The following is a 24,572-nucleotide window of genomic DNA, read 5'->3' on the forward strand; positions in this document are numbered from 1 at the left end:
CAAAGGCCTTCTCCGCATCCGTAAATACAATGACCTCCGGTGCCCGCCCCCCTGATGGAGTCATAACTACATTTAACAGCCTCTTTATGTTGCTGGAGAGCTGCCTACCCTTCATAAAACCGGTTTGATCCTCAGAGACCATCTCTGGCACACACCCCTCTATCCTACCCACCAATACCTTCGCCAGTACTTTCACATCTGGATTTAACAACGACACTCCAGTAACTCCTTCCCTTTTTTCGGGATCAGTGCAAACAACACCTGTGACAGTGTCGCTGGCAACTCCTCACTCTCCATTGCCTCACTAAACATCCCCAACAGATGGGGGCCAACACTGTCGCAAACAGTTTACAAAATTCCAGCCCCAGGGCCTTTTCCGACTGCATTCCCGATACTATATATCACCCCCCCCTCAGCCCCAGTGGCTTCACCAATGCCTGCCACTTTTCTTTATCCAACTCTGGGAACTCCAACCCGTCTAAGAATTGTCCCATAATCCCCTCCCTCTTCTCCAGCCAGCTTGGCCTTATACAACATCTTGTAATATCCCCAGGACACCTCATTTGTCCTTGCCGACTCCACCCGCATCGTCACATTTCCCTAGACGCTGCCTGCCGCCACTGCAACTGGTGGGCCAACATACAGCTCGCCTTCTCTCCATCTCTTTTTAAAAAAATGTATTTTATTACAAACATGTATCAAACCAGGTTACAGCAAATAAACACCCCGGGAAACATACTTCCCAACAATCAACTGTAGTCTGTCCAGATTTCCCCCCCTTTTCACCCCCCCCCCCCCCGCGACAAACAGCTCCTCAAACACTGTCACAAACATCCCCCACATTTTCTCAAACTCCCCTGCTGAGCCCCTCAACTCATACTTTATCTTCTCTAACCGCAGGAAGTCGTACAGGACACCAGCCATGTCGCTACCCCTGGTGGCGATGCCGACCATCACTCCAGCAAAACTTGTCGCCGTGCAATCAGAGGCGAAGGCTTCTTTCTCTCCATACTCATACTGCACCCCCCTCACCCTCTGTAGCTGCCCCACCGCTTTGCCCGTCGTCAACCTATCAAACTGCCCCTGCAATCTCTTCCTCTCCGCCAACAAATCCTTTGTGCCGCGCCCCCCGCCCAAGAGTATCACCTCTCCACCTCAACTATCTCGTCCAGCAGCCGCCTGTTCTCCTCCCTCCATCCCAGTGAGCCTTAAACAAAATATCTCCCCTCGAACCACTGCCTTCAACGCTTCCCAAAAAGTGGCTGCCGACACCTCCCCGTTCTGATGAAGTCTACATCATTCCCAATTGCCAGTCCCACCTTTCACAAAATGCCTTATCCGCCAAAAGACCAGAATTCAAACTTCACCCCGGCCTCTGCACCTGCCCTGAACTAAGCCTAAGCTGCAACCAATGTGGCGCATGGTCCGAAATCACAGTTCCTGCATACTCTGCCCCCACCACCCCCATCAGCATTGCCCGACTCACCACAAAATCGATTCTAGAGTACATCTTATACATGTGCATAAAGGAGTACTCCCTCCCTCCCGGATCCTGAACCTCCACGGATTTACCAACCCCATATACCCTCCCAGCTTCCTTGTCATCCTCGACCTTCCCATCGACTTGGGGCTCGACCTGTCCACCTTTGGCTCCACTACAGTTAAAATCTCCACCCATAATCAGTTGGTGTGCATCTAGGTCTGGAATCGCTCCCATTAACCCCTTCACAAGCCCTGCATCTAGGGGCTGTTTAGCACAGGGCTAAATCGTTGGCTTTTAAAGCAGACCAAGGCAGGCCAGCAGCACGGTTCAATTCCCGTAACAGCCTCCCCGAACAGGCGCCGGAATGTGGCGACTAGGGGCTTTTCACAGTAACTTCATTTGAAGCCTACTTGTGACAATAAGCGATTTTCATTTCATCATCCCAATTAGGCGCATATACACCGACTAATAGCCCCCCCCCCCCCCCCCCCCAGGTCTCACACTTCCCTGGCCCCCACAAACCATGATGTCTTGCTCAGTAAAATGGCCACACCCTCGACTTCAAATCAAACCCAGAGTGAAATACTTGCCCCACCCATTTCTTCCTCAGCCGAAACTGATCTTTCACTTGAAGATGCTCCTCCTGTAGAAAAATCACCTCCGCTCTCAAATACCTCAGGTACGCAAAAACCCAGGAGCTCGGAGTGGTCAATTCAGCGTCCGGATGTTCCACATCACGGCTGTTACCAGAGGCTTACACATCTATTCCTCTCTACCGTCCGCCACCATCCCCATTCTGATCTGTCTCACTTAATCCCACCCTGAACCAGGTCCATCCAAGATAGCCCCCCCTCACAACCTCTAAACCTGCCACGTCGCATTCCTCCCCCACCTCACCTCCATCCACACGCATTGCTTGTTAGTGTGGGAACTCCCACCCGAACCCCTTGCACACCCTCCCGCACCTCCCCCCCCCCCACCGGTCCCTTAGCCTGCACAACCAACCCCAGAACTCTTCCGAATTTCAACAAAACCATCTCACCCAAAGGACCCTGTCACACACACCCCTTACATGACAAAAATCACCAAAATTCACAAATAACCTCCTCCCAAAAACAAAACACAAGGTTGGGGAAGTGGGAAAAGAGGAGAGCTATCGGCCCCTCCCCACACAAACTTACAACTCCCAAAACCCCCGCTCCCCTTCGGCAACACACACCACCATAACATCCAACCTTTGTGGACTTAGCCCCTCCATCCCACACCACCTTTCACCTCTCCCCCAACTTATGGTCCCTTATAAAACCATTCGCCTCCTCTGGCATCTCAAAATAGTGCTCTTGGCCGTCAAAGGTTATCTAAAGTCTGGCCAGGTACGACACTCCAAAAGGAATCTTCCGTCTGTACAACACAGCCGTGGCTCTGTTGAATCCTGCACGCCTCTTCGCCAGCTCTGCGCCATAGGCCTGGTAAATCCGGACGAGATTAGCCTCCCATCCACATTCGCTTCGCCCTGGCCCACCTCAGGATCTTCTCCTCGTCGACGAACTTGCGCAACCGTACAATCACTGCCCGCGGCAGCTCCCCTACTCACAGCTTCTGCCTTAAGAATCTCTGGGGCATTGTCCAGTACCTTCTCCTCCACCAACCTGGCCAGCATCTTCAATGTTCTGCCGTCGGGACCTGTTCTCCTGCTCCTTCACCCGCAGCGACTTGCATAGATTCCCCCAGAATCCCCACCTCCAAAGACGCACACCACCTTCTCCACCTGACATATTATCGCCCCATACGCTTCCACCCAATCCAACGACCCTCGCAGAGATGCCACTGCTCACTCAGTCATCTTCGGCCAATCGCTATGCATCTCCTTCCTCTGCTAATGAAATTCCTCCTCGATGAAGCTCATCAGTAGCTCCATTTGAGGCTTTCCCACCCCCCTAGACAGTTACTCTTCCCCGCCTACCATTCTCGAAATTGGTGCTGTGCCACATGTCTCCTCCAATTCCTTCCCCGATCTTCTGCTGGGTCTGTTAGCCAGTAGACATGCCAATCCTGGGGATAACCTCTTCTCCTACACCTTTCGCTCCACTTTTATGCTGAAACTACCCGCTAACGGGCAAAAAGTGCCAAAAGCAGTGCCTTTGAGCAGGAGCTGCCGTGTGCGACCACTCACTCTATGGTCTCCACCGGGATTCCTGATATCGGTGCTCCGTTCCAGGTCTGATGCACTCCGTAAAGTGTGGGACTCCTATCTCAAATTTATAGGCTCTGCATTGTCTGACCTGCTCCTGGAAGGTTTCCCCTGAGCCATACGGCAAGTCACGATCTCGCTATACATAAAGATGTGCATCTGGACATGTCATCCTATCATGTTTATGTGGTCTATCCTCCCCCCCCCCCACAACCCCCCATTTTCTAATTGATCCAATAAATGGAGGCACTAGTTCTTAAGGATCGTTGTTCTTAATTTATCCTGTCTTTCTCAGTTCTTGCAGAAATGTTTGTTCTGCGCTGTACAATTTGTGTTTTGAAAATTTGTTGCGTTATCTATAAAAATAATAAAAATGTGTAATAAAAAAGGAACATGCAGTGACTATACCTGTTTGATATTTTGTTTAAACATTGTTTTAGATCCTTATCCTCTTCTCCCATGATTAAGTGAGTAACATCTTCACAGATTTGATTAAACCGAACACCACCTCCAAAGTTAATCATTCGCCTTAATTTATCCAACTTCTTGCCACTAAATCCAGTCAAATAGATCTGAGAGAGTGAGAGATATGTATGGGTGTACATTTAAACAATACAGCAACGTTTTGCAATAATTGTCCAGCAGTTTAGGAATTCACAAAAAATGTTTTATTTTGCAATTGAATGTGAACAAGCAAAAATAGCTCAGAAAAATTTAAATATTTTTTTCAAAAAACAAGCGTGAAGTCAAACATGGAACATTACAAGTTTATCTTTAGTTCATATCAACATAATTATCCACAGTGTTAGAAATGTTTGAACTAGTGACATATTGAGAGAGACAAACTAAACCAATTTCTTACTTTACATCCATCTAGCAAATCCTCGGGAACATCAGAAAAACTGAGATCCAGTGCTTCGAGATGGTCATCAGGAAGTTCCGGTTTAGCAACCATGGCAGAGGAGAACGCAGATTCATTTATGCAGCTTGTGCTAATATTGGAAATATGACTTACATCTGATAGAGGTCGGGCTAATAAGCGAAGGAAGAGAAAAGGTAAAATTAAATCTTTTGTATTCTTGGTTTATGCTCAGCATTGGTTCATCATCTAAATTAGATGCTAAATTTTAAAAACATGAGCTTTTTTATATAATAGTGCATTCTTGAAATACACAACGCACTCTAAAGAACTGTACAATGTCGGAAATCTTATTGTAATGGAGTTTGCGTCGTTGCGAGCACTGATGCAGTATTTCATTAGTGCAGCAGAAAATCACAAAGCTGTCTCCAACAGTACCAGATAAAATCTGGCAGCATTAAGTGTGCAACTATCCCTCTTCAAATACAAGAGGCAAAATAACTTTTCCGTTAAAACAGCTGTACGCCCATAGATGCTCAAACAATTCAACCAACGAATACCCATCGAAACAATTTAAGTGCTGGCGGTGTTGCTGATGGCAAGTCATGATGTATAGTTCTATAGTAGGAGGTTATATCATAAAATGAACAACGTACCATTAAACTGATTCCTGCAGCATTACTCTAACAAAAGTTAGAAAAAGAATGTTCTCACAACTCGCTTGTAAATGGGGGGAATTTACATTAGAAAATTTCCCAACTTGCTTTGCAATGGCATCATTAGAGGGACAGTTAGAAATGTGACTAATAGTTTGGTCGTAAAGTCGGGTTTTGAAAAGGTTTTTAAAGATGAAGGTTAGAATTGGAGAGGGGGGGCAAGGTTTTAGTGAGGGACTTCTAGGATTACAGCTGAGTTAGCTGCAGGCTCTGCCAGCAAGTGTGCAATGGGAGACCAGAAAGATAATGACCAAAGGGACAGAATCAGAGGACCAAAGTTTGTAGGATAGATTACATAAAGCTGGAGGAGATTACAGAGATAGGGCGCAGCAAGGAAATGCAAAATTTGAAAATGAGAAGGTTAAATTGGAATTCATTAGGACAGGAAACCAATGTCAATTAGAGAGGACAGAGCTGATTAGCAAAAGCAGCAGATAAGGACAGATTTACTTGCATCAGCAGGTCCAGGATGGTTCACTGGGCTGATTTCTGGGATGCAGAAGGGGTTATTTGTCCCACGAGGATAGGTTGAAATTTAGAAGAATGATAGATGATCTCACCGAAACACAAAGATATCGAAGGGGCTTGACAGGGTCGATGCGGAGAGAATGTTTCCTTCCCTGAGCAAATCTAGAACCCGGGGCACAAGTTTCAGAATAAGAGATCCCACGGAGGTGAGGGAGTTCTTTTCGGAGGGTTGTTAGTTTGTGGAATTCTCTTCCCCAGAGAGCAGTAGAGGATGGGTCATTGAATATGTTCATGGTCGAGTTCAACTGATTTGAAAGTGCCACAATCAGATCAGCCATGATCTTACTGAATAGCGAGAGGGGTCAATGGACCAAATGGCTTCCGTCTGCACCTATTTCTTACGATTTTAGAAATACAGACTGCTGAGGTGGCATCTGAGGAATGGACTGTGGAGGAAACTAAAAGCAGAATCTTTCATCTCTTTCTGAATCTACTCCTTCCCCCTGCCCCTTACACTTTCAACGTTTCTCTCCACCTAGGCCTCTCTCCCGTTGTTTTGGGCAATGTCTCATTTGCAATTGATACAAGACTTTTAAGTTATACAGGCAAGCCAGGAAGTGTAACCAATATAAAAATGACACTCCCCATTAATGATGTGAATGAAGCTCAATCTACAGGTGAGAATATTTTCCAGGAATTTATTGCTGTTGTGGGTCTTGAATGTTTTATAGCTTAAAAAAAATCTTGTCATCAAAGACAGGGTTCAGTTTCTAAATCGGAACTGTTAAGGCACAGGAGGCCATTCGTCCCATTGTGTCCTTGCCAGCTCCCAGGAACTAGTCTCATTCCTCTCTGTGCTTTCCCCATAGCCCTGCAAATTTTCTTTTGACGGCCCTGATTGAATATGCCTCCATCATACTCACAGGCAGAGCATTTCAAATCCTAACCAGGCATGGCATAAAAAAAAACCTTTATCCTCATATAATCTGAAGAGTCATATGGACTCGAAACTTTAACTCTTTTCTCTCTCCACAGATGCTGCCAGACCTGATGAGTTTGTCCAGAGTTATGCGTACTGTAGCCACCTGGGTTGGCCAACTCCCGATGTAAAATGGAGAACAGCAAAGGCTGCAGGGAAATTCAGCCAACAGAGGCAGAAACTAGCAGGTGCAAGTTACTGTGTATTAAACTCTGCAAAAGCCCAGACAGCATCGATACAAGCAGCCATCTGCATAATAATGTAGCAGCCACCTACATACTGATGAGCTATCCCCGGGAACAATCGCAACATTTGGGACAAACAAAGCTAAGCCAGACTCCCCGGCGCCATCAGGAGCCAACACAAAAGAGATTAACGGACACCTCAAGACCGTCTATCGATCAGGGAACCGCTCCAGTATTGGAGAAAATCGAACCAAGCGATTGGAACGAAGTCCAATCACTTGGAACCAGGTACAGGGTCCACCCCGAAAGACGGGAAGCCCCTGGGGACTATGAAGTTAAGCCCCCAAGTTCAAATCGTTCTTCTTGACCGGGTCACTCAGTAACGCGAACCAACCTTGACCGTGACCGGTTCAACTGCCGCCGATATCCAGTAAGTCTTAAGTCAACGCTCGCTACGAGATAGGCGCTCCTAGCTACCAATCCGTACCAACTTCGAATCCCGCAGACTCAGAACCCGAACGAAAGGCCATTTGTTCCCGACCTGTAGAATTTGTGCATGAGTAGCGATTACGGTGTATAATAAATGTGCTTTGATTTGAATCTTACTAATCGGTGCATTGAGTTATTGATCATTACTTGGACTTGAACCTTGTGGTGGTATCATAAAGATACCTGGCGACTCGAGAGCAACGGTTATAAAACAGAGCCAATTGAACCAACCAAAAGTTAGCAACAGTACGTTACTGTTGCTTCTTACGACAATAACCTTAAATCGATGTCCTATGGTTCCAGTGATTGACCCCTCCGCCAATGGAAAGTCTTTTTCTTATCTGCTCTGTGCAGAACCCTCATGATTTTGAAAATCTCTATCAAAACTCCTCAATCTTCCATTCCCCAAGGGGAACAGCCTCAGCTTCTCCATTCGATGCACGTGGTTCAGGTTCTTCATCTCCGGTACCATTCTTGTGAATCTTTTCTGCGTTCTCTCTAATGGTTTCACATCCTCCCTAGTGTGGTGCCCAGATATTGGACGCAAAGCCCAAGCAAAGGTGGACTAGTATTTTATACAGGTTTGTGATACATTTCTTGGTTGTGTACACCATGTCCCTATTAATAAAGCCCAGGATCCTTTTGTCTATACTAACTGCTTTCTCAACCTACCACGCTGCCATCAGTGATTTGTGCACAGATACCCCCAGGTCCCTCTGCTCCTACACCTCCGTTAGAATTATACCTTTCAGTTTATGTGGCCTCTCCTCGCTCTTCCTACTAAAATGATTTATTTTACACCAGTATAATAATCTACTGCGTAGTGGTGAAAAAGCATTCTTGGGACATTTAGTCGCAAGAGAAAATACATTATTGTGGCAGGGCTGCCATCGCTAATAACTCCTGTAGATAGAATCTATTTACTGTGAAAGTTCTCTTAGAAACAAGAGGTTAGACATGTCACTACAAATCAGTAGAAGTAAAATGGCGCAGGAAAGAAGGAAAGGAAGAAAGTAGTTCGCATATACCAAATTTGAGAAAAGGCATCAGAATCACCAATGTCCCACTTACAAGTCAGTGCATCCCCAATGTTTGTAGGAGTTGAAGTGCTTGGAGCCATTTCTGCAGATTTGGTTTCAGATTCAACTTTGTAATTGCTTTCATCTTGGCAAGCACCATGCTTGATAGAGTCAAAGAACCACTGGATCGACACGCAATATACATTCCACTTCTTTGCACATTCATACTTCTGGCCTATGCACACAGCAGATAAATATCAAAAACAAAACAGCAATTATTAGGTGGAATAATAATGAAGATATATATCAGAATGATAGAACTCACTGATTACATGGCCTTCTGTCTCCTATGCTCCTGCCTACCATGTAAGCTTAGCTGACTAACTGAATATGTAACTGCTGAACAGGTAACCAGTGAACAGGCAGTTCAGTTAACTAGGTGTCCATAGGCAACAAATCTAATGCGGGGATCAGCTAACCCAAGAATTAATTTTGGAACTACAGTACAGGGAAAATTTTACATGGTAGCATTAAATGGAGGTGATTTAGAACGGTCTCCTTACTTAAAGGGAGATAAATTTGCATTGGAGGCAGTCCAGAGAAGGTTCACTAAACTGATTACTGGGATGAAGAGAGGTTGCCTTATGAGAAAAGGTTGAGCAGAGCACACAATGGAGTTTGAGAAGAATGAGAGGTGATCTTACTGAAACATGTACGTTGCTGAGGGGCTGCTGGGAGAATATTTCCCTCATGGGGAAATCTAGAACTAGGGACGCAGTTTAAGAACAAGGGGTCTCCCACTTAAGATGCAGAGGAGGGAGAATTTCTTCTCGGAGGGTCATCGGCCTTTAGAGTTCCCTTACAGAGCAGCGAAGGCTGGGTCATTGAATATATTCAAGGATGAATTAGACACAGTTTTGATTGACAAGAGAGTAAAGGGTCATGGAAAGAATGGGCAGGAAAATGGAGTTACGTCCACAGTCAGATCAGCCATGATCTTATTGAATGGCGGAGCAGGCTTAGCGGGCCTAATGGCCCCTCCGGCTCCTTTTTTCAATGATCTGACAAAATGCTATCAAAGGAATCTGACCTCCCCTCTTCTTAGTGAAAATGTTGTCAAAATATAGGCAAAGATGCAAAAACGATTGAGGAATTCACGGTCAAGAATCTTATCTAAAACCTAGCAGAGGTTCAAACCACAATTTCAATTTGGCCTAATTGCCACACAGGCAGAGAAGAACAAGTGCAGTTTGCTTCATTCCTTGGTTCAGTAATGGCACAAGCTGAAATCATTGGACCCTGGATACGGGGTCATGCATGACTGAGGATAAACAGCCTTAATCCTGCAAATTGGAATAAGGAGCAAGCTGTGTGCAATAAAATACCAAAGCAATATTTCCACTGATTAAATGTATCAATAGTCATTATGATTTACAGCCAACCCAAGTTCAATCAAAGAACAAAGAAGAACAATGAAAAGTACAGCACAGGAATAGGCCCTTCAACCCTAAGCCGACCATGCTGCCCGTCTAAACTAAAATCTTCCACACTTCCGGGGTCTGTATCCCTCTATTCCATCCTGTTCATGTATTTGTCAAGATGCCCCTTAAACGTCACTATCGTCCCTGCTTCCACCACCTCCTCCAGCAGCGAGTTCCAGGCACCCACTAACCTCGGTGTAAAAAAAACAAAACTTGCCTCGTACATCTCCTCTAAACCTTGTTCCTCACACCTTAAACCTATGCCCCCTAGTAATTGACCCCTCTACCCTGGGAAAAAGTCTCTGACTATCCATACGGTCTATGCCCCATATAATTTTGTAGATCTCCATCAGGTCGCCCCTCAACCTTTTTCGTTCCAGTGAGAACAAACCAAGTTTATTCAATCTCTCCTCGTAGCTAATGCCCTCCATACCAGGCAACATCCTGGTAAATCTCTTCTGCACCCTCACCAAAGCCTCCACATCCTTCTGGTAGTGTGGCGACCAGAATTGAACACTATACTCCAAGTGTGGCCTAACTAAGGTTCTATACAGCTGCAACATGAATTGCCAATTTTATACTCAATGCCCTGGCCAATGAAGGCAAGCATGCCACATGCCTTCTTGACCACCTTCTCCACCTGTGTTGCCCCTTTCAGTGACCTGTGGACCTGTACACCAAGATCTATCTGACTGTCAATACTCTTGAGGGTTCTACCATTCACTGTATATTCCCTACTCGTATTAGACCTTCCAAAATGCATTACTTCACATTTGTCCGGATTAAACTCCATCTGTCATCTCTCCGCCCAAGTCTCCAAACGATCTAAATCCTGCTGTATCCTCTGATAGTCCTCAACGCTATCCGCAATTCCACCAACCTTTGTGTTGTCCGCAAATTTACTAATCAGACCAGTTACATTTTCCTCAAAATCATTGATATATACTACGAACAGCAACGGTCCCAGCACTGATCCCTGCGGAACACCACTAGTCACAGCCCATCAATCAGAAAAGCACCCTTCCATTGCTACCCTCTGCCTTCTATGACCTAGCCAGTTCTGTATCCATCTTGCCAGCTCACCTGTGATCCCGTGTGACTTCACCTTCTGTACAAGTCTGCCATGAGGGACCTTGTCAAAGGCCTTACTGAAGTCCATATAGACAACATCCACTGCCCTATCTGCATCAATCATCTTTTGAGACCTCCTCGAAAAACTCTATCAAGTTAGTGAGACATGACCTCCCCTTCACAAAACAGTGCTGCCTCTCGCTAATACGGTCCCTTGCTTCCAAATGGGAGTGGAATCAAACTCTCACTCTGCTGACCACTAAACCTTATTTTAAGAATTTTATAAATTTCACTAGTTTGTATTATTAAATTGCCATGCTGGTGTAAGAATTGTTGAAATGGCAATGGATGAAGATCAAGAAGAATTTAGTAGACTTGACACTCAGCATTATCCGAAACCTGCAGTCAAAGCGAAGGGGAAGCTGAGCTAAAGCCAAAAGCAAGTTAGAGGAAGTCATGCTTAAACCTCAGTGTACTTCAAACAGGGTACACTATGATTACAGTGTCTAGTTCCAACTCCAGAAACACAAGGGAGATATGCAAGCCCAAGAATGAGCCTGATCCCTACCATCAGAAGGCCTGAGCTACAAGAAAAGATTGCAGAAAATTGGTATTTTAAATCTGCAAAAGCAGGAACTGAGAAGTAATGCAATAATGCAAAACAGTAAATGGTCAAGAAAAAGTAAATCCAATATGCTACTTCAATCTAAATCACAGTAGGAAAAGGAGACACTTAATTGCATTTGATTCAAAATTTAAAATGCAAATTTGACCGTCAAAGTAAACAAATCTTTGGAATGGACTTCCAGGTACCAGAGGGAAAACCCTGACAATTTAACAATTCGATGATATGATAAAGGGATTGCAGAATAGCATTTTGCAATACATTAGCCACAAGTGGCTAAATGGGAATCCTGATGTGGTTACATTGAACAATGGCTAGTCAGGATAGGTGAGCAAAGATGGGTCAAAAGGGCAAGCAGAAAATAATTATTATGCAGTTTTATTCATCAAGAAAGAGAAATTAGATGTAGAAGAATTTGAGCAAGGAGGTAACATGAATATTTTGACGGATAAGTGCAGCATAGACAGAGGCTTTGCTTTACTAATTCTGTAAAGTTTGAAAATTGAATACATATATATATATTATCTGGTGCTTTTACCTTTAGCTTCTTGCACAATAAGATGGGTGCAGTCATTCATCTTCAACTGTCCTGTGTACTGACCCCCATTCTCCAAGGTACGTCGCTGTACTTCCTGTCTGTCCTGGCTACTCAGCCCAGTCACACAGATAGTGCAGCCAAGGAACGGAGGACAGAGGTGCTCCTCCATATTCACATCTGTAAGGTTAATCATGCTGTTTAAAAGAAAGCAAGAGTGAGTGGAATCAACATAAATAAGCACAGATAGTTATTTCATTTAATGTTCCTCTTCAGGACACCACAAGAAATGTGTTTCAAAAGGAACATAATGTATTTCCGAACATTGTATCACCTCCTCAGAACATCCCAAAGTGCTTTGTTTCTAATGAATTACTTTTCCCAAGTATAGTTAGTTATGTAGATAAATGCAGAAGCTGGTTTGCACTCATCATATAATACTTCAATGTATTAGCTAAAAGTCAGCAAAGCAAACATTACTAAAACAATATTCTTGGAGTTTTACTTGTACATCCTGCAAGTTCATTTATTACTTTTAAGACCTATCTAATATTGTCATGATTAATATCTCAAAATTGTTCCAGATGAAAACAATTAGCCATAGCAGCTGTACCGACTTTCTGAAAGAGCAATCCCGTCTCATTCCTTTCCCCAAAATCTATTATGTCCCTTTTCACATTTTTTCACTTTGTGTTTAAAAGTTATTCCTGTTTAAAAACTATTTATTTTTATTATTCATTCAAGGGATGCGGGTGTCGCTGGCAAGGCCAACATTCATCGCCCATCTCCAATTGCCCTTGAACAATTGGTGGTGAGCCTCCTTCTTCATCCGCTGCAGTCCATGTGGTGTAGGTAGACCAACAGTGCCGTTAGGGAGGGAGTTCCAGGATTTTGATCCAGCAACAGTGAAGGAACGACGACATATTTCCAAGTCAGAATGGTACGTGGCCTGGAGGGGACCTTCTAGGTTGGGACGTTCTCCATGTATATGTTCCCCGTGTCTTTTGAGATGGCAGTGGTCGTGAGTTTGGACGGTGTTGTCTTTGCAGCCTCGCTGAGTTCCTACAGTGCATCTGCATATTGATTCCATTTTTAGTGCTTTTTCTGCATCCCAAGTCTCATTAGCTCTCCGCATATAAAGAAAGCATATTGTTCTTTGATCTTTGGGTGAATGATTTTACATTTGCTCCATTTGGCCATCGATTCATTTGATGGAGGACTCTCATTGGGCAGCTGCTCATTACAGCCATTTCCCCACAAGTCAGAATAACAACACAGCTCAAGCATCTTGGTGTTGATACTGTTCACAAATGACAAACAATTAACATTCAAGTGGAATGGGAGATCAACGCTTTAATAAGGACACAGGGAATCCACACCAAGTAAAATAAATATGAAGTTTTATTTACACAAACGATATATCTACTGGGTTCCACTCTGGCCGATGCCTTACTTGCCCACCTTGTATACATTGGTTAATTGTGATGCCCCACCCCAAGTGGGAAAGCTCGTAGTCCACAAGGAGCACGGGGAAGACAGCATTCCCTCCACATAGGTTCTGAACAGGATATTACATCATAGAGCTGATGCACCGGATCAGTCAGTTATACCTCACTGTTGAACACGGTCTGCGGCAGGAACGTTGTGGCAGACGATTGTCAGGAGGCGAATGAACTACAGAGTTGGCATCCGAGACCTCCGAGGTCTACGTCTCCATTTCAGAGTCGGAAGACACCACGCTGGGCATGTCGGCACCAAGAGAGAGATTGAAGGCGTCACAGCAGGTTGGTTCAGCAATGGAGCCGGAGGATCCAGGACAGGCTTCCTACGAGGCACTTCATGAGGGAACAACCTCTGTGAGGTTGATCTAAGCGCCGTTTCATTAGTTGCTCCCGGACCCAAACATCTTAAGAGACCAGTCCCGTTTGACGGACTGCAATCCCAGATAGCCACCGAGCACCATTGTTGAAGTTACGAGTGAACACTGCTTCGGCAGGTGCAAAGTGTCGAGCTGGAATCCCCTTCAACAAAGTACGGGGACGTCTTGGCGGTCAACTCTTCACCCCGTCACAGTGGCATTCGGTCAGGGGTCACGGAGATACCACATGAAGGGTAGCATCCCAAAACGTTCACTCTCATTCCCTTGTATCTTTTGGACGCCGTGTTCCATGCTTTCTTGGAACAGGGAAATCTGCAGCGTCTGGTGAAAAGTTAGGGAGACTTTGCCCAAAGGCCTTTTCTGAGTTTCCATATTATTGATACCGCAGACCAAGCGAGCGCAGAGCATATTGGACAAAACTGTTCCATACTCACAAAACTCGGCCACCTTCCATAGCCGAGGTACGAACTCGGTGACAGACTCACTGGTGAATCTCTCTGCCGTACTAATCCGATATCTTTGAACGATTATCGATGGGGTTGGGTTAGAATTTGCCCCACAAATGTCACGAGCTGGTCGAATGTTTGTGCAACCAACATCACCGGGTACGTGAGACTCCGGATCACAGGCCATCAACAGTATGACCGGCTGTAACTCGTTCTCCATGACGCGGTTGGTCCGGAGTAAATGACGCATTCATTCAGCGTGTTGGTTCCAGTCTTCAACACGAGTGGCAAATGCATCTAACTGCCCAAGGCATGGCGAATCAAAGAAATCCAAACCTGGGTCCAGAAAATCGGGGAGGTGGCTCAGTTGAGTAGGTCGCAGCGTCAACATCAACCGGTTTGCTCCTCATCACCAGTTTAATAAGGACACGGGGAGTCCACACCAAGTAAAATAAGAACTAAATTGTATTCACACGAATGATATATACACTATCCGGTAGATCCCCAACGGGTTCCTCTCTCTCTGGTCAATGCCTTACTCCTGACCTTGTATACATTGGTTAATTGAGCTCGTATTCCGCAAGGAGCACTGGGAAGACAAGTATTCCCACCCCGTAGGTCCCGTGCGGGATATTATAAATGTGAATAGAAAATGGCAACCTTTTGTTTCTAATGTTATCAATGGGAGAAAGACTACTCCATCATTACATAAAATACTTTGTTATTTTGGTAAGAGTGAATGATTGCTCATCTTCATCCCATACATGTAATGTTATTTCCAAACATATTGCAGCATTAGATTCAATAGGAAAGTGACATACAGAAGTAGACTGAATTCCTAAACGAGACCTCGCGGTTGGCAGCATAATGGGCATCCAAAGCCTTTTCAGCACTAGAGTTCCCAACTTTAGTACTACAGAAAATTGAGTTTACATAGCACAGGGAGGCCATTCTGGGCTTTCACAAAATGGGGCCATGGAGTTTGGTAACGCGTAGAAACATTCAGCAGTTTGTCAACAGAGGTATTAATCCTGAAGCCTTGCAACACTGCAATGGAGATGATTGCGTTTGTCACTGCGATGAGGGATTTTGAGAACACTTGTGGTATGCGATGGGGCATGGTTAAGAGTTCCTGAAGGCTGGTGTAACTAGCATGGTGGTTCTGGAGTTTGGTTGTATTAGCATGGAGGAGGTTCTTGGGTCTTTGAATTACTGGGATGGGAATCTTCAATTTGGACGAATTGACTTTTCTCAGACCTTGTTTCAGGGGTTATTAGAATTTGGTTTATCCTGTTTGAATTTTGAGAGCCTGGAGAAATGAAAACTACACAGGTAGCTCTATGACCCCATTAATGGCCAAATCCTATAATACCGCAACTTAGACCCATTAGTAAACATTGTGCAGATTAATAAGAACATTAATTTACATGTAGTGACCTTCAGACACCAAATAACATAAAAACAAAAAGTCCGAATACTTCTGCGTTCTAGTCACAAAAATGCTCTGATCGTGCAGTATTTAATCGTAGTTTGATCAGGAAACTGTTCAAATCCAAATATATTCATAAGATTCAGACTCCTGCTCAGAAGATGAGCACTTTCGGACTAATAATGCTTTGTTGATAAGGATAGTATTAAATCACTGAAGACACAATATATTATAGTGACACTGTGAGTGTATGTCCATTTATCATGGGGGCAGTACAGGAGAACAGTGAGTAGCACTGTTGCCTCACAGCTCCAGGGTCCCAGGTTCGATTCCCGGCTTGGGTCACTGTCTTTGTGGAGTTCTCCCAGTGTCTGCGTGGGTTTCTTCCGGGTGCTCCGGTTTCCTCCCACAAGTCCCGAAAGACGTGCTGATAGGTAATTTGGACATTCGGAATTCTCCCCGTGTACCCGAACAGGCGCTAGAATGTGGCGACTAGGGGATTTTCACAGTAACTTCATTGCCGTGTTAATGCAAGCCTACTTGTGACAATAAAGATTATTATTTTTATTATTAAGGCAATAAAGTTTATACTTAACTTTTAACATTGAAAAGTTTCATAATAATACCAACTGAGAAACAAAAGACATTTTGATATTATGTTCTTGGGAGAGTTTTAAACTGTTTTTTTTTAAAAAGTCAGATAGCTTCCGCCTTTACTCTGGGGACCAAAGTCGACAGGGATTTGGTGTTACATCACTATTGCATACTTCTCACATGGAGCCATAGGAGTGATAGCCTATACACTATGGAGAGGCGCCTGCTGTCTTCTCACACGATGGCAGGAATGTCTGCTTCCTTTGCTACCGACTCCACCAGCTATCTTGCTGGTGCCCGCTGAGCCAGACAGCTGCAAGCCATGCCAAGATTGTGCAGACTGGCCCTCAAGATCCACAGCTGCTCGATCTTACCCAACACAGCCTAATTCCATCAACCAACGCCACGGAAACAGATCATCTAGCCAATTATCTCCTTGCTGTTTGTGGGGCCTTGGCGGGCTCAAACCGGCTTCTGTGTTTGCCAATATTATAACTGCGGCTACAATTGAAAAGTACTACCTTGGCTGTGAAGCATTTGGAACTCCCTGAAGTTAGGTTGCTGCTTTTAAAATAATGTGACAAACACTTACCAGGACTCCACCTCAACTTTTAAAAACTACCTGCGATGGCCACTTACCTCTTTTGAGCTTTCTCCCAGCAAGCCTTAACCCAGGACGGAAGTAAAATAGTTTTTTTCAGACTGGCAGCCACCAAATACTTCTTGCTTCCAACCTCTCCAGCTATCAGATGAGTTACTGAAATGTTGAAGTCTCGGAGGATCCTACCACCCATCAGCTGTACTTGTTTATGTACTTCATCCTATGGAGAAAATGTACAAACCATTCAACATCCAGGAAATTAATCATTGAAAGATAATGCCATGAGCCTTACTGAATAGTCAGGTTTATTTCAAAACTTTGGGCCTGTGTTCATATTATTACCAATGCTGGCGAGCAGACCTTTTAATAATGGATTTATAGTGTTTGCGCATCTGCGGGTTCTGAAGGCGGACATAGTCTTGCTGCAGGAGACGCACCCGAAAGTGGCAGACCAGGTTAGGTTAAGGAAGGGCTGGGTCAGTCAGGTCTTTCATTTGGGGCTTGATTCGAAGAGGGTGGGGTTGTGATCTTGATTAATAAAAGGGTACAATTTGAGGCGGAGGGCACAGTCGTGGATGGGGGTGTCAGGTTCGTTATGGTGAGGGGTGAGCTCGAAGGGGTGAGAGTAGTCCTGGTCAGTGTGTATGCCCCTAATTGGGACGATGTGGATTTTATTAGGAGGATGCTAGGGAAGATCCCCGACTTGGACTCGCGTAAGTTGATCATGGGCGGGGACTTTAATACATGAACCTGGATCGGTCATGTTCAAGAACGGGCAGGTTGCCAGCGATGGCAAAGTAACTGAGATGGCAACGGTGCATGGAGCAAACGGGGGGAGCAGATCCGTGGAGATTTAGCTGGCCGACGGCGAGGGAGTTCTCGTACTACTCCCACGTCCACAAGGTGTATTCTCGAATTGACTACTTTGTTGTGAGTCGGGACCTGCTGGCCGGAATGGTGGGGGCAGAATATTCGGCAATTGCCATATTGGACCATGCTCCGCACTGGGAAGACCTGCAGTTTTGTAAGGACAGCTTTCAGCGCCCACCTGGAGGCTGGAAGTTGGATTACTCGCAGACGAGGCGGTGTGTGAGAGGCTGAGGAAATGCATGCAGAATTACCTGCAGGTAAACGATACTGGAGAAGTCTCGGCAGCGATGCTCTGGGAGGCACTGAAGGCAGTGGTGAGAGGAGAGGTGATTTCAATCTGGGCGTACAGGGACAGGACAGATTGGGCAGACGGACCGACTGATTAAGGAAATTCTACGGACGGACCGACGTTACGCGGAATCCCCGAGGCCAGTTACTCAGGAAACGACAGAGGCTGCAGGCCGAATTTGGGGTGCTGACTACAGGCAAGGCTGTAGAGCAGCTTAGAAAGGTAAAAGGCGCGATTTATGAGCATGGGGAGAAGGCCAGTAGAATGCTTGATCAACACTTGAGGAAGAGGGAAGCAGCTAGGGAAATAGGGAGGGTAGTGGATGGGGAAGGTAATCTAGTGGGTGACCCGGCAGGGCTGAACAAGGTCTTTAGGGACTTTTATAGGAAGCTGTACACTTCGGAACCACCCGGGGGACCGGGGGAGATTTGAGGCAATTCCTGAACAGACTGACCTTCCCAAAAGTGGGGAGGGGGTTGGTGGACGGACTGGGGGCCCTGGTCAGGATCGAAGACGTATTGGGGGGCCTGAAGGTCATGCAGTCGGGTAAAGCTCCGGGGCCGGACGGGTATCCGGTGGAGTTTTACAAAAAATATTCCGGGATAATGGGGCCAGTGCTGGTCAGGGTCTTTAACGAGGCAAGAGACAGAGGGAGTTTATGTCGCAGGCCACCATCTCGCTTATTCTGAAATGGGATAAGGACCCGGAGGCTTGTGGGTCATACAGGCCGATCTCTTTGATCAACGTAGATGCCAAGTTACTGGTCAAGATCTTGGCGACTAGAATTGAGGACTGTGTACTGGATGTAATTGTGGAGGACCAAACTGGGTTTGTAAAGGGGAGGCAGCTGGTGGCCAACCTAAGAAGGCTGCTTAACGTGATTATGATGCCCCCGGAGACTAGGGAGGTAGATAGAGATAGTGGTAGCCATGGATGCTGAAAAGGCTTTTGACCGGGTCGAGTGGGATTATCTGTGGGAGGTACTAGGACGGTTCGGGTTTGGGGCGGAGTTCATAGACTGGGTTAGGTTTTTGTATCAGGCCCCAGAGGCGAGTGCAAGGATGAACAGGATGACATCGGACTACTTTAGACTGTACCGTGGGACAAGACAGGTCTGCCCTCTCTCCCCACTGCTGTTTGCGCTGGCCATAGAGCCGCTGGCAATTGCACTGAGAGCTTCTGGCGGCTGGAAAGGGCTGGTCCTGGGGGGAGTGGAACAGAGTCTCCTTATACGCAGATGATCTGCTGTTATATGTATCGGACCCAATGGTGGGGATGGGACGGTATTATGGCAACCCTGAGGGAATTTGGCCGGTTCTCCGGATACAAACTGAACATGGCTAAGAGCGAGCTGTTTGTAATTCAGGCGAGGCGGCAGGAGAGTGGGCTGAAGGGGTTGCCGTTCAGTGGGGGAGTTTCCGATATTTGGGGATTCAGGTGGCACAGGACTGGGGCAAGCTGCATAAGCTCAACCTGTTCCGATTGGTGGAACGAGTGAGGGAGGAGGCCCGGAGGTGGATGCGTTCCCGCTGTCATTGGCGGGGAGGGTGCAGACTGTTAAGATGACGATTCTCCCATGGTTCTCGTTTGTTTTTCAGTGTCTCCTCATCTTTATCCCGCGGTCCTTCTTTAAGAGGCTGAATAAAATTATTCTGGGATTTGTATGGGCAGGGAAGTCCCCGTGGGTGAAGAGGGTGATGCTTGAAAGGAACAGAGGAGAAGGGGGGCTGGCGTTGCCAAACTTCAGCAACTATTACTGGGCGACTAACATAGCGATGATAAGGAAATGGATGGTGGGTGCGGGGTCGATTTGGGAGCGGATGGATGCTGCTTCGTGCAGGGGCACTAGCTTAGCAGTCCTGGTCACGGCGCCTTTGCCACTTCCGCCAGCACGGTACTCCACCAGCCCGATAGTGGTGGCGGCTCTTCGGATCTGGGGCCAGTGGAGGAGGCATGTAAGAGCATCGGTGAGGACCCCAATCTGCGGCAACCACCGATTTGCCCCGGGGAACATGGACGCGGGGGGGGGGGGGGGGGGGAGTGGTATTGACTGTGGAGGAGGGCGGGGATTGTGAGGATGGGGGGGAATCTGTTCCTGGAAGGGAGCTTTCCGAGCACGAGGGTGCTGGAGGAGAGGTTTGGGCTGGCGAGAGGGAACGACTTTAGATATTTACAGGTGCGGGATTTTGTACGCAGACTGGTGCCGTCCTTCCCACGTCTCCCGCTGAAGGGGAGGCAGGACAGGGTAGTTTCTAGGGGAGAGGTGGGAGAGGGTAAGGTCGTACACCGGGCCCACATGACGGTGACCCGGATGTGGAAATTCTTTGGGCTGGAGGACAACTGTGCTATATGCGCTGGCCGGCCGGCTAACCATGTACACATGTTCTGGTCGTGCCCTAAACTCAGGGGGTACTGGCAGGGATTCGCAGATATCATGTCCCGGGTATTGAAAACTGGGGTGGTAATGAGCCCTGAGGTGGCAATCTTTGGGGTTTCGGAGGACCCGGGAGTCCAGGAAGAAAGGGAGGCCGATGTTCTGGCCTTTGCTTCCCTGGAAGCCCGGCGACGAATACTGTTAGCATGGAGGGACTCAAAGCCCCCCCGAGGGCTGAGGTATGGCTATCGGACATGGCGAGCTTTCTTGGCCTAGAGAAAGTCAAGTTCACCTCGAGAGGTTCGCTACTAGGGTTCGCCCGAAGGTGGCAGCCATTTACTGACTTCTTCGCAGAGGAGTAAGCGTCAGCAGGTTGGGGGGGGGGGGGGGGGGGGGTCGCTAGGGTAGAGTAGAGTAGGGGGATATTGAGGCAGGTCCGTGTGTGAACAGAGCCGTGGTTTGCACTGTGTTTAATTTGTGTCTTGACTTCTGTTTTTTTGTACTGTACAATGTCACTTTTCCTATATGCCTAAAATACCTCAATAAAATTGTTTGTTAAAAAAAAATAATGGATTTATAAGTGGTGTGGCTCAGTAAGCAGAGACTTGGACTGAAAAGAAAAAACACATTTATTTCTCTGAATGTAGGTCAGATCATAAATCATACTTCTCTTTGAGTTGTCATTAGAATTACATGCTCTCAGATAACATCTTATCACATGGAAACATCTTAAAGCACTTCATACAATGCATTAATTGAAACTGCATTTATTTTCACTAACATTCTTTACAGGAGCCTGCGCTCCCTCGAGTTTAAAAAATAAATTGCAACAGGCATTCACCCCAGGCTTTGAAACTCTGTGTGGAACCCCCCCTCTCCAGATCTGCAGGCAAGTAGCAATAATCAGATTTCTACATTCCTGTGAAATATGCATCGTGCAATGTGAGCTCAAGGGCATAGTCATCAACATCACTGAAAATTAGACCCAGCGTCCCAGTTATTACCACTGCCCTGAAATACATACCCTGGTTTTCTTCTCCAAGCTAGTGCATGAAACCACCACATCAGCCATGACCATACTGTAGACTGGATGTACAGCTTCAGGTACACTCTGTTGTTGTTGAAGACAAAATACAACCACTTGAGGGCCAACAATCCGACAACCAAGCTGAAAAAGAAACCCGACACATCAAAGATCAAAACAGCAATCGCTATCCCTGCAGCAAGATTGAGATGCTTTACAACCTCAAAGTTTCATGTTGTGTGTACCAGATGAGAACCCAAATAAGTTACTTTCAAATAAGAAACTTGCCTCACTGCCTCCTCCTCATATACAATATTAATTGCACCACCATTGGCATTCGTCCCTTCAGCTGATGAAGCCCTCATCTTTGGAATTGTCTCACTCAGTCTCTCTATCTTGAAAGCACCCCTTAAAACATAACTCATGTTTTTGGTCATATGATGTTTGTAAGAGCTTGCCGTGTACAAATTGGCTGTTGTGTTTTCTACTAGTTACAACTCACTGTTGTTTATTTATTCCCTTTCTTTTACTTTAACCGTTACATTTTTTTATCCATGGACAATTGATGGACATGTGTCTTTAGGGCTGCCTGTATCATTAATTGAAGCAGTAGAGAGCAATGGCCTGTGCCTTTAATTAAAGCAGAGGATTTCAGCAGCAGGAGAGACTACTGTGTTAGCCTGTGCTGTTTCAAATTGGATCTGTGGACTGTCCAGCACCAATGACAAAGATTGGCCAGGACTTGGTTTGATTGATTTGGCTGGTGGCCAATGAATGCCAGCGAGGGGAGGTGGTGGCATAGTGGTACTGTCACTGGACTAGTAAACCAGAGACTCAGAGTAATTCTCTGGGGAACCAGGTTCAAATCCCACCAGTGTAGATGGTGAAATTTTAATTTAAAAAATGTAATGATGACCATAAAACCATTGTCGTAAACATCTGCCGTCCTTACCTGGTTTGACCTACGTGTGACTTCAGATCCACAGCAAAATGCCTCTCTTAACTGCCTCTCAAAGGCAATTAGAGATGGGCAATGAATACTGGCCCAGCCTGTGACGCACACGTCCCATGAATTAATTTGTTTTTTAAAAATGGCCGAAAAGACTGTGCTCTGCCAGATAACAGGTGGTGATTGGATCTGATCCCACTGGACTGTTTTCAGAGTCACAAGGGTTCCAGTTTAGTTTCAGTTTTGATTCTGGGAGCCAGGATGAAGGCATCTAACTAACTCTCTCCAAAAAAGATCCAACTAATCCTGTTCAGCAGGCCACTGTGGGGCTAACGTTCTCTCTCTAGCAAGTCTAGGTGCCATTCTATTGAGACTGCAGGGGCTAAAGTCAAAGCAAGAGCTGCAAGCAAGGTTTGATGCAAAATAAAGTGACTCTCCAGAAAAGAATAGGCCTGAATGTGAACCTTACATTGAAGGCCCAGTTTGATAAGAACCAAAGTGTCTCTCCAGAAAGCCTGCTGCCTGTGAATACTGTATTCTCGCACATGCGGGGACCCGGAATGAATAATTCTGCAAAGAAGTCCATGTTGGGTTCTTTTTTGTTGAACACAGCATACAGATGGTAAAGATTGGTTACTGCCATCCACTCTGTAAACTACAGACAACATAGATTGCGTTCAGGTTTGCGGAAAGCACTGGAGTGTCTATGGCCATTTCCCTTAGACGGAGACCTATTTAACAGGGCGTTTAGTGGCTGGAACAGATCAATAGCTTTCTATTGAAGAAATCAAGTTAGTCCATTTAATTAGAAGAGCCCGGTGAATTACTGGGCATCTAATGCAGTTGAAAGAAATAGAGTTTACATTCCAGCTTATCATTAAAGAAATCTGGAGCATTTCGGAAAAGAGATGGAGTCTATCTGAAGTCAGAGCAGTTATAAGCAGCTGATTTGTGATTCTGATCTAATAGAAGGCCTTATAAGTAAAGGAACCGCCTTTCGATGATCAATTTAATGCTAACTGTTAGTGGAGAGTAACACTTGATATTTCAGAGTGAAGCTTATAATTACAATAAATATACTGTTTGCATCATTAGTTGCTCAGTAAACTTGCTTAGGAGTTCGCAATCTAAGCTGTGGTCTAACAGATTTTCTATCCCTCACCTACTGAATGGCACATGATAAATTCCAGCGTCTGGAGTATGGACACAATGGTTCCCTGCTTGGTCATTAAATCTTGCTACATTTATTGGGTGTCGATCTTAAAGACAAGTAACGAAAATGGCCACCATGGATAAAAAGGTTAGCCTGAGTTAGTTTAGACAGTTCAGTTGTGAAGACTAACAGACCTATGCCTGGCACAGTACAGAAAGGAGAAACTATCCTGGAGCAAGCCACACACGGTGAGATACGGTCAACAAAGCCAGAGAAATGCAGTTACGTTTATGGTTCATCAAAATGTAGACTAAATCACAAATAATAGATAAGGTTTTAATATATTATTTTGATAACATAATTAGCTGAAGATAAGCTAGTTTAGGGATAATGAAAAAAACAAATTGTGGAAATGGAAATATTGAGCTGTGTAGGGCAGTGCAAAAAGAGCTTTGAGAAGCAAAGATACGAATGAAGTCAAATGCTTTGCACTGAAACAGTTATGAAGACAAGAATCTGCCAAGAAAATTGGGTAGGGTCCAAGCGGCCTATGGGGAGAGTGAATAATTCTGAGGTGCAGCTCAGGGCACACTACAGGTTGCCTGCTTGTCAGTATAGAGACAATTGTGCTTGCCATCATTGATTAATTCTATTCTCAATAAAGTGTGAACACTGCGGAAACTAGATTTCCAAATCTATGGATGAACAAGATTGGCAGAAGTCAAAGTTCATATAGAGCAGGTAAAAACACTCCCTGGTCTGAAGGGATGCGGAACCTATTCGTGGGAATGGACAGTGATATTGAATTCAATGGACTACTTAGAGCAAAAATACAAAGAATGGCACCATTTTGGGAAGTGAGG

The 24,572-nt window shown here is 45.6% G+C and overlaps 1 protein-coding gene across 3 annotated transcripts in view; it reads right to left on the reverse strand.

Annotated features, from left to right (window-relative positions):
* Nucleotides 1-24,572, reverse strand: part of topbp1 (DNA topoisomerase II binding protein 1) — a 98,889-nt gene that overhangs the window by 69,683 nt on the left and 4,634 nt on the right. For all 3 annotated transcript variants that reach the window (XR_011947884.1, XM_072509971.1, XM_072509970.1), the window contains 6 exons: nt 21,608-21,751; nt 17,089-17,270; nt 12,105-12,298; nt 8,442-8,624; nt 4,537-4,706; nt 4,083-4,246 (listed from right to left, as the gene is read on the reverse strand). Coding sequence is in view for 2 of the 3 variants with exons in the window: in XM_072509971.1 (XP_072366072.1) it covers nt 4,083-4,246; nt 4,537-4,706; nt 8,442-8,624; nt 12,105-12,298; nt 17,089-17,270; nt 21,608-21,751 (1,037 nt within the window). In the remaining variant the exon portion in view is untranslated. The remainder of the gene's footprint in view (nt 1-4,082; nt 4,247-4,536; nt 4,707-8,441; nt 8,625-12,104; nt 12,299-17,088; nt 17,271-21,607; nt 21,752-24,572) is intronic.

The sequence above is a fragment of the Scyliorhinus torazame genome, chromosome 6 (genome assembly GCF_047496885.1).
Source record: "Scyliorhinus torazame isolate Kashiwa2021f chromosome 6, sScyTor2.1, whole genome shotgun sequence".
Taxonomy (NCBI): domain Eukaryota; kingdom Metazoa; phylum Chordata; class Chondrichthyes; order Carcharhiniformes; family Scyliorhinidae; genus Scyliorhinus; species Scyliorhinus torazame.